The sequence below is a fragment of the Camelina sativa genome, chromosome 3, assembly GCF_030686135.1.
Source record: "Camelina sativa cultivar CO46 ecotype springtype chromosome 3, ASM3068613v1".
Taxonomy (NCBI): Eukaryota; Viridiplantae; Streptophyta; class Magnoliopsida; order Brassicales; family Brassicaceae; genus Camelina; species Camelina sativa.
The window spans coordinates 11,703,094-11,720,209 of NC_141882.1; the positions used below are offsets into that span (position 1 = coordinate 11,703,094).

Genomic DNA, 17,116 nt, shown 5'->3' on the forward strand with positions numbered 1-17,116 from the left:
CAAATTTTGCAAGGGATATTTTCCCTCGCAAATCTAACGTAATTGGCGAGAGATATATTCCTCGCAAATCCCACGCACATTGCGAGAGACGGTTGTACTCGCAATTGTCAAGCAAATTGCGAGGACTTTTTTCCATCGCAATGTTCGATCCGTCGCAAATTTTGCGACTACTTTGCGACGTCCATCTGCCTAGTATTGTTGATATTCGCTAATTTTGTAGCAATTCTTCATTTTTAATTTTTTTTTCTTTTACCATTTTTATGTTTGATTTTTTTTTTTGTGAATAATATTTTAGATGTTAAAAAAAAATAATAATAAGAAGAACAGAATTGAAAATTCAAAATAGAATAAAACATAAATATTACAAAACAAAAGTCATGTTTTCGTTTCTGGTCAGAACAAAGTGAGAAGAGTTTACAAAACAAAGATGGTCATGTTTACAAAACAAAAATCAGAACAAAGTGAGAAGAGTTCTTAAAAGGATTGAGAGAGAGAGGTCACGTTTCTGGTCCCAGTTTGGCTACCAGCTGCTCCCGTTTCACCTGTGTTGCCCTCTGGGTTGGTGCCTTCCTGGTTGGTGCCTTCTGGGTTGGTGCCTTCTGGGTTGCTCCCTTGTTGGTTGGTCGGGTATCCAAACTTGGCAGCAAACTCAGGATCCTTTTCCGCAAGATAGTCAAAGTATGCATCATAGCTATGCATTCTTTGACTACTTTCCTGGATTTGACTCGCCTGGGTTTGGATTTGAGTCGCCTGGGTTTGAATGCATTCTTCAGCGGCAGCAAGCTTCTGAGCCAAGATAACCGGATCATTAGCTGGAGACAGAGGTTGCGGACAGCTAGTGGTAGAGGACGCTTCAAACTGCAGAGAACCAACCCCAAAAATTCTGTTTTTCTTCTTCGGAGCAACCTAAAAACAAAACAACAAACCACAAGTTACAAACATACAAAAGAAAACAATGGATCACATACTAAACAATTGCAAGTTATCACAAACTAAACAATCCCAAGTTATCACAAACTAAACAAGGAAGTTATCACAAACTAAACAATCGCATGTTATCACATACAAAACAATCCTAAGTTATCACATACAAAACAATCCTAAGTTATCATATACAAAACAATCCTAAGATATCACAAAATCATTAACAAGGCAATCAATAGCAATATACGATTGGCAACTGAACACACCAGAAGCACTAAAAACTAACTTAACCACACAGTTCAACCATTGAGTATTTTTTTAAAAAAGAACTAAGAACGTTTATCTTACCTCAGTGTAAATTTTGTTTTTGATATGAATGGGCACCCCACCAGAAGCAGAACTCTCTCCATTCTCCCCTGTGCAAAGCTCAGATTCTAACTCTTGAATCTTGGACGACACCTCATTGAACACGGACTCGGACTTGCCATCCGTAAATGAGCCATCTGGTTTTCGATGAGTGTCTTCTAAGATTCGTAGGAAATCCGGAGTTAACTCCCCAGTGATCTCAGACTAGTAAGAAACAAAAAAGAGGTTGATTAGTTAACAAATAAAAGAGTGTCTGAAGGCCTAATCTTAAGAAAAAAAAAACTTAAGGAACTTACATGCTTTCGAGCACGGGCTTTAAACGAAGTTTGGTCTGAACGGTGCTTGTATATTCCAGTGCCATCCGGATCATGATAGCGAGCATTCCGACTATTGATGCTCTTGATTTCTGATTTTGGATCAAGCCAATACCGAACAAGACCCTCCCATACTTGAGGATCAATCCACCGTGGCTTTGCCTCATCGCCTTTAAGCTTCCACTTTAACTTCCACCTTGACACTTGATCACACATCCTGTCCTTCAACTTGTCTTCAAACTCTTTCCTCACTCTATCGTTTATGCAACGGTCCCAATTGTAAATTTGCTTCCAAAAAAAGAAAGGATTAGTCTATATTTAATTAAGGCAAAAAAATATATTGTAAAATAGCAAACAAAGAGAGTTCACTGACCGCAAACGTTTCATACCAACGGTCTACCACTTTAGTTGGCGTCTGTGTCCAATTGGCATGGGGCTCTTTGAAATCTCTTTCAAAGATGCTTCGAACAGTAGCCGCAACACAGGAGTCTTGGTCAAACCTTCAAAATAAATTCAACTTTCAGAATCCATGCAAACACAACTTTGTAATTATATTATCAAATTAAAAACTTAAAAGAAAATTCTTACCACAGAGTTTCTGGAGGTCGGCGCGGATCTAGTTTAGTTAAACTAGATCGACCAGGACTATCGAGTAACTCCTCCAAAGTCAGGTTGTTGAGACGTTGGGACATGACTGTAGACGAGGAAAGCGCGGGTTGAGACGTAGGAATTTCAGGATCCGCCGCAGAGGCACCATGCATGGGAGATGGTGAAGGCGTATTATATGGAGGCGTGACAGGCAGGTGCTGCGAGGTTGGACGGCGGCTATTCTGAGAACCGGAGTTTGGGTTGTGAGAACTGGAGGCACCGGAGGTTAGACGGCGACGATTAGAAGCAGTGGGAGAGGGATTTGAAGTAGTGGGAGTGGCTAAACCTTGATCCGACAGGAATCTTGTGTAATCGTTGCCTCCAAACATCTAGAAAGAAATAAAATGGACATCTAAATCAAAACGAAAGGATAGATCGAAAGCAAAATGAAATCGAAACAAGAACGAAATCGAAATAAAATCAAATCAAAAGTAGAGAAGAAGAAATCATATGCGAGAAGATTTACCTTAGGGTTCTAGAGAGGATAACGGAGAGGACGAGGTCGGAAGAAGAACACTGAAAGAAGAATATCGGAGAGTACGAGGTCGGAAGAAGAACACCAGAGAGGACGAGGTCGGAGGATAAACACCAGAAGAAGAACACCGGAAGAAGAAGATGGGAAGAAGAATATCGGAAGAAGAAGATCGGAAAAGGATTAGGGTTCGATCGAAAGAGAAAGAGAATTAGCGTTTAGGGTTTGACGGCGAGTGTTTTGGGTTTGAGCAACCTCAAACCACGATTGGTCTTGTATATATAAACTTTTTAAAGCGTCGCAAAGCCCTAGCAATATTTGCGAGGGATTACCTAGGATACCTTGCAATTCCCTCGCAATAAACTTAAATTGCGAGGGATTAGCTAGGATTCCTCGTAATTCCCTCGCAACATTTGAGTGTCTAGGGTTTACAATTTTGCGAGGGATTAACAAGAATTACTCGCAAATCCCTCGCAATGTATCTAGGGTTTTTAATTTTGCGAAGGATTAACAAGGACCCTCGCAAATCCCTCGCAATGTTTAAAGTTGCGAGGGATTAGCTAAGAACCCTCATATTCCTCGTAATTCTCTCGCAACGTTTGAGTATCTAGGGTTTTTAATTTTGCGAATGATTAATAAGGACACCTCGCAATTCCCTCGCAATGTTAAAACTTGCGAGGGATTAGCTAGGAACACTCATATTTCCCTCGCAATCTTTGCGTGTCTAGGGTTTACGATTTTGCGAGAGATTAGCTAGGATCCCTCGCAAATCCCTCGTTTATAATATTTAGGGTATTGAGTATTGCTAGGGATTAACGACCATTTTGCGAGGGATTTGCGAGGATTTCCTCGCAAGTACAACGCAAATCCATCGCAAAACTATAAATATGTTTTATAAAAAAAAAATATGAAAATATACAATTGTGCTCATTCGGATTTATTTTCTAATCTATTAGAAATTACATTATCATCATTAGAATCTTCTCCAATATCAGACACTTTGAATTCTTATAATTCACCTCTTCTACTTTAGGGTTTAGTAGATCATCATGTTAGTTGATGATCAAGTTGTGGTGCAACAACAATATTTGCGAAATTTCTATTCCAAACATATCAATAGAAGATGTACATCCACATTGATACACAAAAATCCATTGCAATGTGTAAAAGCTTAGGGTTCAAGCATTTAGTGTTTAGGGTATAGAATTTGCGAGGGATTAACGACCATTTTGCGAGGGCAAGCCAACATTCCCTTGCAAGTCCCTCTCAAATCCCTCTCAAATCCCTCGCTAATTTTTTTTATTCGTTATTCCCTCGCAATTTGCGAGGGATTAACGACCATTTTGCGAGGGCAAGCCAACATTTCCTTGCAAGTCCCTCTCAAATCCCTCGCTAATATTTTTATTCGTTATTCCCTCGCAATTTGCAAGGGATTAACGACCATTTTGCGAGGGAGTTCTAGCACTCACTCGCAATTCCAACGCAAATCCATCGCAAATTGATAAATATTTTTTTTTTTAAAAACAACAAAAAGTACAATTGCTCAATCAGATTCATTTTCTGAACTACTAGAAATTACATTATCATCATTAGAATCTTCTCCATCATCGGACTCTTCAAATTCGTCTAATTCACCCTCTTCTTCGGAAACATCATCAACATCTTCAACTTGCCTGTTTTGTGTATCAATGTGGATAACATCTTCTGTTGACATGTTTGGAATGGAAATTTCACCGACTCTTTCTTGTTGCAACACGACTTGATCATCAACTAACCCGATTATACGGCCTCGAGGATTAACTCTAATGACTGATAACCACATTTCACGTCTTGGCCTTAAACGAGGATAGGGCAGAAAGCTCACTTGTTGTGCTTGTGATGCTAGGATGAAAGGATCAAATTTGGAGTACGATCTGTTCGCATTCACATCAACAACTCCCCAATTATTTACTCGCACGCCTCGGACCGATGGATCGTACCAGTTACACTTAAAAAGTACGCATCTCAGATTCAGAAGGCCTGGATAATCAACTTCCAATATTTGTTGCAAAACGCCATAGAAATCGATATCACCAGCTTGTACATAGATTCCATAATTTGCTGTAGCTTTGCGACTTCCGTGTGCGTACGTATGAAACGTATAACCGCGAGTAAAGTACATCGGAGCAGTGGTGATCTTCGCTCTTGGTTCCTGAACAAGCTCATGCAACCAAAGAGGCAAGGGTTCATTTCCACATCCATTCTGAACCTATATAAACGAATAAGATATTAGACCATAAGTTTATTTAACTTAAAAATTCTAATACATATAGTTAATCTAAACTTATTTCATACATATACTTACATAGTATTTTAACCAATTAGCGAAATCCTGCTCTTTGTAGGCCTCATAGTCAGATTCTTCTAAATTAGGATATGCTTCACGAATCTGCATTTCAAAAAGTCTAAAAAAATAGAGATTTGTTAGTTCGTTATCTTATAAAATATAATTAATTTTAGTTTTTAAACAAGAATACCTTTCAAAAGGTTGAACGTAATCTAGATTCCTCAATATGTAATTGTGAGCTGCTCGACAATAGCTATGATCTTCCCACCAAACTTCCTTTATCTTTCCAGCAAGTCTTCCTAATTGAGTAAAGATATCTGGAACATCAGGAACATTATATGTAGGTGCAACGCCTCCGTCATCATATCGTCGAGTACGTGTTTTTTTGGTTCTCACGGTGGGGCTAAAGTAGTATGATGTGAAGTGAGACGTTTCCTCTGTTAAACTCCCGGCGACTATTGATCCCTCAACTCTGGCAAGATTTTTGGCCTTTCCTTTGAGAGCTTTCATAAACCGTTCAAAAGGATACATCCAGCGAAATTGCACTGGGCCACCAAGATCAGCTTCATGTGGTAGATGGACTGGAAGATGTTCCATCACGTCAAAAAAAGCAGGGGGAAAGATTTTCTCCAAGTTACAAATTAACACTGAAATATTATCTCGTAACTGCTGTATGACTTCACTGGTCAATGTTCTAGTGCATAAGTCCCGGAAAAAAACTCTGATACCTACAACCAATGAATAACAAAAACATGGGTGAATTAATTAAATAACTATATATATATATATATCATTATATACTTATATACCTGCAATAGCTTCATGAACGTGTTTTGGCAAGAGCTCAAGAAATATAAATGGTAGTAGCCGTTGCATGAAGACATGACAATCGTGGCTCTTCATACCTGAAAATTTTTGGCCTTGCTCTACACATCTTGAAAATTTAGAGACAAATCCATCTGGAAACTTCACTTCAGATTTAACCCACTCGAACAACACCTTCTTAGCCTCTACTGACAATCAAAATTGGGGTACTGGTAATTTCCCATATCTTGTAAGATGTAACTCGATCCTTGCACATATTTCCGCCAAATCCAACCTAGATCTCCTGCTATCTTTTGTTTTACCCTGCACATTCAGAAGCGTAACGATGAAATTATCAAAAAAGTTTTTCTCAATGTGCATCACGTCAAGATTGTGCCGCAATAGAAGATCTTTCCAATATGGAAGCTCCCAAAAAATACTCTGCTTGTGCCAATTGTGAGCGCTTCCATATCCATCTGGCATGTTTGCTGGTGTGTGATAGTTACCCCCACGTTTACAGGTTTCTTGAGCTCCATAGTAATCAATCTGCTCAAATAAATCATTTCCAGAGACATAAGTTGGTGGAGGAACACGAACAACTTTATTCTTTGTAAATAACTTCTTGTTCCTCCGGTACGGATGATGCAAGGGAAGAAACCGACGATGACAATCAAACCAACAAGATTTTCGCCCATACTTTAACTGAAATGCCTCTGTACGTTCCATACAATAAGGACATGATAATCTTCCATGTGTTGTCCACCCAGATAACATTCCGTACGCAGGGAAGTCACTAATCGTCCACATTAGCACTGTCCGCATATTGAAATTCTGTTTTCTCGACGAATCGAACGTCTGAACACCTTCATACCACAATTGCTTCAGCTCATGAATTAGAGGCTGTAAGAAGATATCTAGAGATCGCTTTGGATGCTTTGGACCTGGTACCAAAATACTCAAGAACAGAAATTCGCTTTGCATACACATATCTGGAGGAAGATTGTATGGCGTCAATATAACAGGCCATAAAGAATACTGCCTCCCTGACATACCAAATGGACTAAAACCATCTGTACACAACCCAAGATAAACATTCCTACACTCTTGAGCAAAGTCAGGATATACCGATTTAAAATGTTTCCACGCCTTTGCATCAGATGGGTGTGTAATTTCTCCTTCTTCAGTAGAATGTTCTGCATGCCATCTCATTGCCGCTGCAGTCTGTTTTGATTGGTATAGGCGTTTCAATCTATCAGCAACAGGCAAGTACCACATACGTTTATATGACACTCGCGTCCTTCCTTGTGTAGGTTGATATCTCGGCTTCCCGCAAAACCGACATTCCTGCAGCTTAGCATCATCTTTCCAAAAAATCATGCAATAGTCAACGCACACATCAATCATTTCAGATGGTAATCCAAGACTCGCAACCAACTTCTGTATTTCATAGTAGTTCTCAGCCGATACATTATCAGGTGGCAAATACTCTTTAATGAGTTCAGCCCAATAATCCATGCAATTCTCACTTAAGTTATTATCAGCTTTAATTGTCATCATCCTAGATGCCAATGATAACTTAGAATGCCCTTCTCTACATCCATCGTAAATAGGTTGATTTGCAGCATCTAACATAGTATAAAAACGTTGTGCATCTACGTTGGGTTCTTCCGTATTATTCTCAGGAAATGCAGAAGTAGTTTCATGAAATGCATCATTAACCATATCATGAAATCTATTTTCCTCATTATACCCATAAAAACCAAATTGATCAGATTCTTGATGCCCATAATTACTAGGTTGATCAACAGCATAATTCATACTACTACTTCCAACGTTACTGCTACAACCCTCTCCATGACGAAACCATACATAGTAATTTGGCATAAATCCTCTATTATAAAGATGCTTCTTCACTAGATTAAATTCCAAATACTTATCAATGAAGCACTTAGGACATGGACAAAATATTGTACCGTTTTGACGAGCAAAGTCTTGGTTTGTCGCCTGGTACATGAAAGCGCGCAACCCATCACAAAACTCTCTCGTCACATCACCGGTCTCCGGATCTCTGTGATTGTACATCCACCGTCGCAATGTGTATACCTCATGCTGCCCGCCTCCAAACATTATTATATAATTTAAAAGTGTTTAGGTTTTTTTTTTAGCCTTTTTTTCTTTCACAATATTTTTTTTCGTATTCAAAGTGTGTTTGTTGGAAGTGTTTTGTGTTTGGTTTCCATGGATCATAAACTTGCTATTTATAGGCCTACTAAAAATAGTTGCTATGGATTTGCTAGGAAAATTTGCAAGGGATTTGCGAGGGATATTTTAAAATATTATTTTTTTGCAAGGGATTTGCGAGGCTTTTACTGTTTTGCCGACAAAACAGTTACACTCGGGAAAAACGTGGCTGCCGACATCATCGGCCCTTGCAACTCCCTCGCAAATTTGCTACAGAAAATGTCATCGCTAATCCGTTGCAATATGCGAGGGAGTTGCGATGTTTTTGCGAGGATGTTTCGCGGAGTCGCAAATCTGTCGTAAATCCGTCGCAAATTTGCGAGGGATTTCGCCGTCGCAAATTTTGCGAGAGAATTTCAAGTACCCTCGCTAAACTAGCAAACTACTCGCAAGTCCGTCGCAAATTTGCGAGGGCATTTTGCCATCGCAAATTTCCCTCGCAAATCGACTATTTTCTTGTAGTGGCATAGATATGGTGACAATTTAATTGCAATATGTTGATCACAAAATTGCAAAAGTATGTGAAATGTATCTGTTTTTTACATTGACCCACATGTTTCCTTTCAGAACGTAATACCACATATTTTCAACAGATTGGACATGTCTTAAAATTTAGTATTAGCAACGCGTTATTATAAGTATTACATTGTTTATTTAAGTTACAGGCAAAATCACTGTGTGTAAAGAAACCTCTAAAATATGCAGCATTTTCATTTTCCATTGATAATAATTGATTCGTTATTTCACACTCTCGCGTCAATAATAACACACGCAAACAAAAGTAAGGTCAACATACTTATATCAGCGTCGTTGAAGTTAATCGTATGTATAGGTGTCTAAGCTCCCAACTACACACCACAATGGCATTTAATACACACAACACACACCTCAAAGTCGGTTTGCTTTTAAATACACAGAGAGATATATAGAAACCCCAACAAGCAAAACAGTAAAGCACCAGAAAGTAAAAAATGATAATGAAAGGTCTTGCTCTCCACCTCTTCCTAGTCACCATGACGATCGTTGCTTCCATCTCCGCGGCTGCACCGGCGGCACCAGCGGGTGGAGATTTGGCTGACAAATGCAGCCAGGACTTTACGAAGGTGACTTTGTGCTTGGACTTTGCGACCGGGAAGGCAACGACTCCATCTAAGAAGTGTTGTGACGCTGTGGAAGATATCAAAGAGAGAGATCCAAAGTGTTTGTGTTACGTGATACAACAAGCCAAGACAGGAGGACAAGCCTTGAAGGATCTTGGTGTTCAAGAAGACAAACTCATTCAGCTTCCAACTTCTTGTCAGATCCACAACGCTAGCATCGCCAACTGTCCAAGTACGTCTCCTCCTTTAATTCATTTTCTACTAGCTAGCTAGTTCATATCGTGTTCTCATATCTCAAATCTGTTACTGCTATCTTTCATCCATCTAAATGCGGATCAAACGGGGACATGCAAATTACCTTTCCTGATTTTGAAGCTATACTTAGAGAAATAGAGATTCTAGGGTCTGATGATTACAGAATGAAATAAAACAACCATGACCATGAGTGCGTGAATTCATAAGTTTTAGTATTCCAAGGTGCGTTGCACAAAATAAAAAATAAAAAATAGTATTCCAAGGTGATTTGATTTTTTTTTTTTTGTTAATGAGTTTTTCAAATTAGTAATTTAATTTGATTTGTCCTACGTATACAAAAATTTATTTTCATAAGCTTATTTATTATATGGAAGAACCAGTAAACCATATATAATCCGCTACATACACTTTAATGCGACAGGTGCCTCGGGTTGCCAGTATTACTTACAGAGAATCTCATTTAATTCGTAGCACATTTATAGATATAACCTAACTTTCCCCACAGCTGATTTGAAGACGTAAATAAAAAAAGCTAACATAAAGTGAAGTCATGTTTAATAGACATTGTTAAGTGAGGCTAATGTTAAAATGTTGGACAAATGAACAGAGCTCCTAGGGCTTTCGCCGAGCTCGCCAGACGCAGCCGTATTCACAAACAATGCCACATCATCAACAGCACCAGTGGCGCCAGCGGGTAAATCTCCAGCAACTCCAGCCACGTCCACGGATAAGGGAGGATCAGCTTCCACAAGGGATGGTCACGCCGTCTTGGCTCTAGCCATCACTTTGATCACCGTCTCCTTCGTCTCGACCTTGCCTAGACATGTGACATTAGGGATGTAATAATGTTTTCTTTATAATGTGGTTGGTTGGTGCCTTTGTTTTTGCCACTTTGTTTCAAAATTTCAAAACTTATCTTTCAAGTGTGTTATTTCTTTGTTCGGACATTTGTTGCCTTGAGTCAACTTACCACTTAAATTTGACAAGAGCTATCATGTGTTACCTATACGCCTAGGCCGCTCACTTTGTTCGCTCGCACTGAAATCACTACAGAAGCTAGCTTGTTTTGTGATTATTCAACAAAACTGATCAGCTTAAACTATTATTACGTTTATTTATCAATTTCATCATTCATTTAAGATATTAGTCAATCACATTTTTGTTGACAAAATCTAAACTTTCAGAAAGTTAGTAAAACAAGCCAATTGTTAGGACCTTGAATTTATCTTACAACCTATGCTCCTTACGTCCGTGATCAGTTGTACAAAATCAAGAGTCTATATAAACCATATTTAAACCTCAGACAATCCAAATCCTGAAAGAGAAGAGAGGGTTTTCAACTATATGGGTTTGTTTTGTAAGGCCAAAGCCTCTGCAAACCTCGTGGACATTTCCCTAACAAATTCGTCGTGGAGAGAATTTGTGGAATATGTTGGACCAGAGGTTGCAGAAAGTGCGAGCGATTCAAGAACAGCACGTTGCATGGCTTTTCTGTCTTGAATCGCTCTCTGTCGCTCTTCGTAGAAGCTAAAGTCATCGAGGATCGAAGAATGTATCTCACAGCTCTTGAAAATGTTTAACATCTCTATACCTTGTTCCACTCCCACCTACAGGTACAAAAAACAAATACTACTTCACATCTTATCATTTGAATGAGACAGTAACTTCTAAAGTTGAAACTATGTTCATGATAAGACCTTGAGTTTGATTCCTCGAAAAATACATAAATTTTACTACCTTAGATATTTAACAACAGCGTCTTAGATTTTAAAGAAGACATGTTCCATTCTGGATGGATCCACATAGAGATGAGATATAACTGCTCTCCTATATGAGTATATGATATGATAGAAGTTTCAAAAGAAACATCAATCTTAATGTGCAGTAACAGCAAAGTTTCCTTATAAATTCACTTTGGGAATGAAAATACGATTCACAATTGTCAAATCAGTTTACATAATTACACCATTAAACGGAGCCATAAGAAAAGAATGCAGTAGGCGAGAGGAATTTAGTTTACCTCTTGGGTGTCTCTACTGTTAGTGACTGGCTTATTGTCATTGTTTTCAATTATGATGTGGCGAAAGAGACTGTTGGGAACATCTTTGACGATAAGCCATCTGACTGGGAAGTGTCCTGACCATCTGTCTTGTTCCCAGTACTCCACACTTGTGTTGAAGTCAACCGGTCCAACCATCTCAGCCACTCCACAAAACTGTGCACTGGCATTCACCTGAAATTAAGTTTTTATCCCCTTCTTCTATTAGGAGTTTCAGATCAAAACAAAAGTGAAATAAATAGAACATCTAAGTGGTTTGAAGTATAGATACAATGATATAGCATGAGATGTCAATCTAGGAAGACAAAAGACTGACAATGCTGAATAAACAAGCAAGTGTAAATATCTTCCAAGAAAATTCTCTGTCTCAACACTCACAGCTTCCAACAGGTTTTGACTTGTAATGAAGAAAAATAAGCGATTTACCGAAAACAAAAGAAAGACTGGGCATGCCACATCTTTTGTCTTTGCTTCACGATAGGCAGCATCCAACTTTTTGTTTCCATTTTTAGTGCTTGCCCAAACACAATACTTTATGCTCTTGTGGACATTATCCTCACTATATGACTTAATAACAAAGAACTTTGCGTCCCTGAACTGGGAGAGCAGATCTTGGCGACAAAAACTATCAACTCGACCATAAGTGGTATCACTTTCACCATTTAGCCTGGATGCCCTAAGACCTCTGTTTCTCTCGGTAGGCATATCAAGCATGGCAGGGAACTGGGAGACATTGTAGCTTCCACTTCTTGCCTCATAAAGAGGTGGCAAGTTATAATCAAACTCCCAAGTTGGGCTAGAAGAAGAAGCAGAGAAAGGGCTTCTTTTGCATTGAGTATAAGCTTGCTCTCTGTAACTTAAGCTTGCAGCAGATTCAAAGGCATCATGCATAACTCCATGCGGTGGACCCTGCGTACATTTCATGAATTAGATCTATATAGAAGTTTGCTAGGATTTTTCCGTTAAAAGAGGTCAGACATATACTAAGATCCAGGAGAATGGATACAACAAAAGATTTAAAGGTGTATAGGTTCCAAGAATCTTAATTACTAAGCTGTACAAAGAATGCAAGGAAAAATCCCTTGAGTTGTAGAGGTAGTGATTAGAATAACTAACCATATCGAAATCATTTGCAGATAAGTCCACTGCACCATGGTGCTTCATACATGTTCTGGTAGATGCCATTGGAAGAAACATATTTTCTCCACTGAAGGGGTTGAGATCCAGACCCCTAGGTTCTCCAAATTTATTGTTTCTGAAGTCAAAATTTCCCCAAGAGCGCATCATATCATCAGTCTCACTACTGTTACTTTCATTCGCATGCCTATCAAAATGTCTAGAGTTCGCCTTAAACATGTGAAACTCCGGAGAACTACGAATATGTTCTGGTACTGGATACTGGTGATTTGATGAGTCAAAAGGAACATAACGTCTTGAATCATCGGAGTAGAGGTCACCATAACGCTGCAGTGATGATTGATTTCTTCTGGTAGAATGAGAAGACCTCTGAAAATCTGATGGTACACCATTACCATGGTAAAACATTTCATTTACCATTCCCTATATCAATTGAATAAGAAACCGGAAATAAATGAACACATCAACAACATCAGAAATCAAAATCAAGTAGAATGGAAAAGCATAGATTAAGTGATTTACGCACAGGAGAAACATTTTCAAAGCTTGGAACATCTGTATGTGGATGGTACGACCTTGGATTATCAGCTACATTTTCATAGAAATGACGGCATTAATGAGCAACAAGGACATCTAAAAAATAGTACTACAATAACAGCTAAGAAGCAATAAAATCCACAATTCTTGGTCACATGGGGAAGGAAGCAGAATTAAACAAGTGGTGAAGAATTTTCATGGGCATGTGACAATGTTTCCCCTATTGCACTTATAAGAAGCGTATAACAAAACAAATATAACAATACGGAATAGCCAACATAAGTAGGTGGACTTCTGTATAAGAAAGATTAAGCAGCTCTCTGGTGAAACAATATGGTTGAAGAACATGATAATCTCTAAAACCCACAATCAAGTTGCACCCAAACGAACAACGAGCAGAATATTAGTTGTAACACAGCTAAAATATTAGAGAGCTGATAAAAAAAGAGTATCATATACAGGTCTTTAACCTCGAATGTGAAATGAGTCAGTGTCAAACCCAAAGGAACTTGCACTTGCAGAAAAAGCATTACCACAGAAAGGGCGAGTGCTAATCGTATCCTGAAATTAAAAATCATAAACACAATATCAATTGTGGTGCTAGCAGCTTACATTTATTACAAGACAAAAAGCAAAGGCAAAGCCATTGTAATCAGAGTCACCTGATCTTGGAATACACTCTGGTCAGTGTTTAACCTCTCTACCATATCCATCTCCAACATGTTTAAGCCCTTACCTGAACCTAAAACAATGATTAAAAACAGAGCAGATAGTCACAAGCAGCACCATCAAGCAAAAGCTATACATCAACAAAGGGCAAGACTTTACGAAATTTCATCAACAAAGGTCGTGATTCCTTTGTTTAGAGTAACGAAGCGACAAAACCCACGAGGATTAAAACCAAAAAGTTACAACATTTATGCTAAAAGGAGAGAATCAAAGAGGCTTACGAGCAGGAGGGAACCAGTCGGTGCTTGGGTAAGAAGCGGACATCATAGAAAGAATCAGCCAATCGGAGCCAAAGAGACGAACTAGAGATAGAGTAAGGAGAATCTGTAGCTACGGAATTGGAAGGTGTCGATTTTTTGAGGATTTGTGTGTTGTGGTGAGACGACGCATGGAAATTCGTAATAAATCATTTTAATTAATTAATTTAATTTAATTGTGATTCATTTCTTTAATTTGATTGGTTTACTATACAGTGTGTACTTATCATTAAGCGCAGCGGATACGAGATGAATACCGCGGATGCATGTGAGAGAGATACATTTATTAGCTAGCCTTAACCCTTTAGGTACTCTAGTTCGAAGCCAATGAGTGTTACGAAATGTTTAATTTAGTGGTATCGGAAATTTCTTATAAGAAGAATAAAGGAATGGGTTACCTAACCTGATTAAGATCCAAGTTAAAGATAGGGAACAAATTCCTTGGAAGGAGCCATCCTAGTTCATTCCTGACAGGTTTAATCGACAAACCAAAAAAAAACCATTATAATCTTTTTATATGCCAACAAACCTCTACAATCTTATTATACAACCAAAAAAAAAAGTAAGACCAAATTTTGTCTTTTTTCTTTTTTTCGTTTGAAAAAAAAAATGTTAAGTATTTTTTTTTTTAATAGTATTGACTAAACTTTGAAGTATACATTATAAAACACAATTTAAGCCGATACAAAATAAAAATATCTCCAGAATTTAAAGCCCAAATGAAGAAAACTAAGTTGACGAACAAAAAGAAATTCTCGAAGACATCAAAACGAATCCAAGTGAAGAAAACTACTAAGTAGATAATTTAAACCTGAGAAATAGGACGAACTCTTAAACTAAAAACATAGACAACAAGGCTTAACCTTTACACAAGACAATAGACTTAAGAAGCAAAAAGATGTTTTCTTGTGAACCGGTGCACATGAGATATACTAAGGATTTCTACCTCCAGTTAAGTTAAGTAATAAACCATTAATTTTCTCTCTTCCAAATTTATAATACATGTGAGATTACTTTATGGATTTTTTTTTGGTATAAACGATTATTAATTCAAACAATAATATTCTAATTTTTTCATTATAATATCAGATCTCTTTTTGAAATGAGAATATATTATTTTATGGTAATTTTTTTTTCGAATCAAATATTCAGTATATATATATATATATATTATATGTGTTTTTTAATTTACGTGTGAATATATTTATATCCGTTATCAAGGTAATATTTTAAATTTTCAGTAGATTAATCGTTCTTTACATATATATTTCCATCTCACATAGTTAAAAATGAAAATTTTAAATTTAATGTGATTTATTGATAAACAATTTGATAGATTCTCAATAATAAATTTGATTCTAGCATGTTTTAAAGATTTGTTGTAATTTGTATTCAATATATAGCTGTAAAACATACACATATTATAATATACAATAAACTTTTTTTTATTGGTAACCTCTTTTGATTATATCTAAAATCACATCAAATTAAAATATCTAAAATAGTTTTTTTTTATAAATCTTAGCTGTATTAGAATAATTATTTATAATTAGAATAATTATTTTAAAAAATAAGACATAATAATCTTAGGTACTCTAGTTCATAGTTCATACATTGTATATAATAATCTTACGTACTATATAATATATATAGCTACTAGATAAGGTCCGCGTTATTACGCGGGTAAAAATTTTAAAAACTTATTGAGAACAATTAAGTAGTAATATACATGTTTTGAGATTTTCTCTTGTAATATTTTAATATTGAATATGAACCTCTCATATTTCATTTTAATACTCTCTCAGTTTCATTATATAATAGTTTTAAGGCTTTTTTTTGTCCTATTTTATAATATTTTCTCAAATTTCTTTGTACAATTTTTATTAATATAACTATTTATGACTATTTGAACTATACAATATATTTTCCTATTGGTTGAAGTTTAATAAATGACATAATATTTATTGTTTATTAATCTTTGTGCTTTTATCCAAAAATTCTAATAGGACAGGGAGTACCATTAAAATATCTATACCATCATAATAAACTATATTTTAAGTTTAATTACATATTTCATCTTAATGCATAAAACTAAATATTTTATATCAAACACAATTAATACATCATATCAAATCTATATCATAGTAAGAACTGAAAATACAAATAAAAATTAAAAAAATATAATTCGCAAAAAAAAAACTGAATCAACATTATTTAAGATATATTTGTTATGTTGTTATCTCATAAGTACTAATTTTATCTCATGTCATAATCAATTTTAAATGAGTGAAATTTATAAAATAAAAACATTTATAAAGATATAGAGACATTCTCATCAAATAACTGAAGTTTCATTCCTTTGAATTATAATTTATTTTGAATTATCTTATGTTTTTAACATATGCATTTCAAAATACAATTGTTGAAATTATAAAATCAAACATAAAAAATTACTAATATTCTTAAATGATTTCTTTTATAATGATACATATTAATATTTGAAAAAGATTTAATCTAAAATAAATTTTATCGTAAGACATTTAGTTTAGTAATCATATTTAACTATTTATTTCATCGTAAAACCATAATTCACTTCTTCATGGATTAGAGTTAAATTTTTAATAACAAAAATAATATGAACATCATATGAGATAATATATATGTTGGTTAGTATTCTAAATTTAACAATAAAAACAATCAGTAAAAAAATCAGTTAAGATCCACAAAATTTTTGTAAATCCAAAAATATCCTAAATATTATTCTTTTATATGTCATAATTTCATAAGTAATACTTTTGTCAATTTTCATCAATTACCGAAAATTCATTCCTACAAACTCATTTTTTCTATTTTTTTTCCAGGTTTCTCATATCACTACATGCATTAAAATCTTTAAAATAAAACATGTAAAACTATACTGATACACATCATGTATAATTTTTTTTTC

The 17,116-nt window shown here is 36.1% G+C and overlaps 3 protein-coding genes, 1 non-coding gene and 1 pseudogene across 4 annotated transcripts; 1 reads left to right on the plus strand and 4 right to left on the minus strand.

Moving 5' to 3' along the window:
• Positions 1–4,222: 4,222 nt before the first annotated feature.
• Positions 4,223–8,085, minus strand: LOC147946804 (uncharacterized). Its single transcript, XM_087495517.1, has 4 exons — positions 5,860–8,085; positions 5,241–5,778; positions 5,069–5,168; positions 4,223–4,972 (listed from the first exon to the last, which is right to left on the minus strand). The coding sequence occupies exons 1-4, from the start codon at positions 5,951–5,953 to the stop codon at positions 4,268–4,270; spliced, it is 1,437 nt and encodes a 478-aa protein (XP_087351643.1). The 5' UTR covers positions 5,954–8,085; the 3' UTR covers positions 4,223–4,267.
• Positions 6,071–7,576, minus strand: LOC147946805 (uncharacterized). The gene is made up of 2 exons (XM_087507261.1): positions 7,132–7,576; positions 6,071–6,924 (listed from the first exon to the last, which is right to left on the minus strand). Exons 1-2 carry the CDS (start codon positions 7,574–7,576, stop codon positions 6,071–6,073), a joined length of 1,299 nt encoding a protein of 432 aa, XP_087363387.1.
• An 815-nt stretch (positions 8,086–8,900) lies between the features above and the next one.
• LOC104776846 (non-specific lipid transfer protein GPI-anchored 1) lies at positions 8,901–10,456 on the plus strand. The gene is made up of 2 exons (XM_010500987.3): positions 8,901–9,427; positions 10,058–10,456. Exons 1-2 carry the CDS (start codon positions 9,067–9,069, stop codon positions 10,291–10,293), a joined length of 597 nt encoding a protein of 198 aa, XP_010499289.1. The 5' UTR covers positions 8,901–9,066; the 3' UTR covers positions 10,294–10,456.
• A 334-nt stretch (positions 10,457–10,790) lies between these two features.
• LOC147946806 (YTH domain-containing protein ECT3 pseudogene) lies at positions 10,791–11,647 on the minus strand (annotated as a pseudogene).
• A 73-nt stretch (positions 11,648–11,720) lies between these two features.
• On the minus strand, positions 11,721–14,654 carry LOC104776847 (uncharacterized). The gene is made up of 6 exons (XR_015591664.1): positions 14,134–14,654; positions 13,846–13,925; positions 13,654–13,744; positions 13,173–13,234; positions 12,626–13,069; positions 11,721–12,418 (listed from the first exon to the last, which is right to left on the minus strand). It is a non-coding gene; the product is annotated as an uncharacterized LOC104776847 (transcript).
• Positions 14,655–17,116: the final 2,462 nt, after the last annotated feature.

Bases quoted from the DNA above. Each gene is read 5' to 3' on its own strand.
- LOC147946804 (XM_087495517.1), bottom strand. From the start codon at position 5,953: ATGAAGAGCCACGATTGTCATGTCTTCATGCAACGGCTACTACCATTT. The intron at 5,779-5,859 runs GTATATAAGTAT...CATTGGTTGTAG, and splicing joins CGTTCATGAAGCTATTGCAG to GTATCAGAGTTTTTTTCCGG. The intron at 4,973-5,068 runs GTAAGTATATGT...TCGTTTATATAG, and splicing joins CTAATTGGTTAAAATACTAT to GTTCAGAATGGATGTGGAAA.
- LOC104776846 (XM_010500987.3), top strand. From the start codon at position 9,067: ATGATAATGAAAGGTCTTGCTCTCCACCTCTTCCTAGTCACCATGACG. The intron at 9,428-10,057 runs GTACGTCTCCTC...ACAAATGAACAG, and splicing joins TAGCATCGCCAACTGTCCAA to AGCTCCTAGGGCTTTCGCCG.
- LOC147946805 (XM_087507261.1), bottom strand. From the start codon at position 7,576: ATGGTTAATGATGCATTTCATGAAACTACTTCTGCATTTCCTGAGAAT. The intron at 6,925-7,131 runs GTATGTGGTACT...GGTTGTGTACAG, and splicing joins GACGCGAGTGTCATATAAAC to ATGGTTTTAGTCCATTTGGT.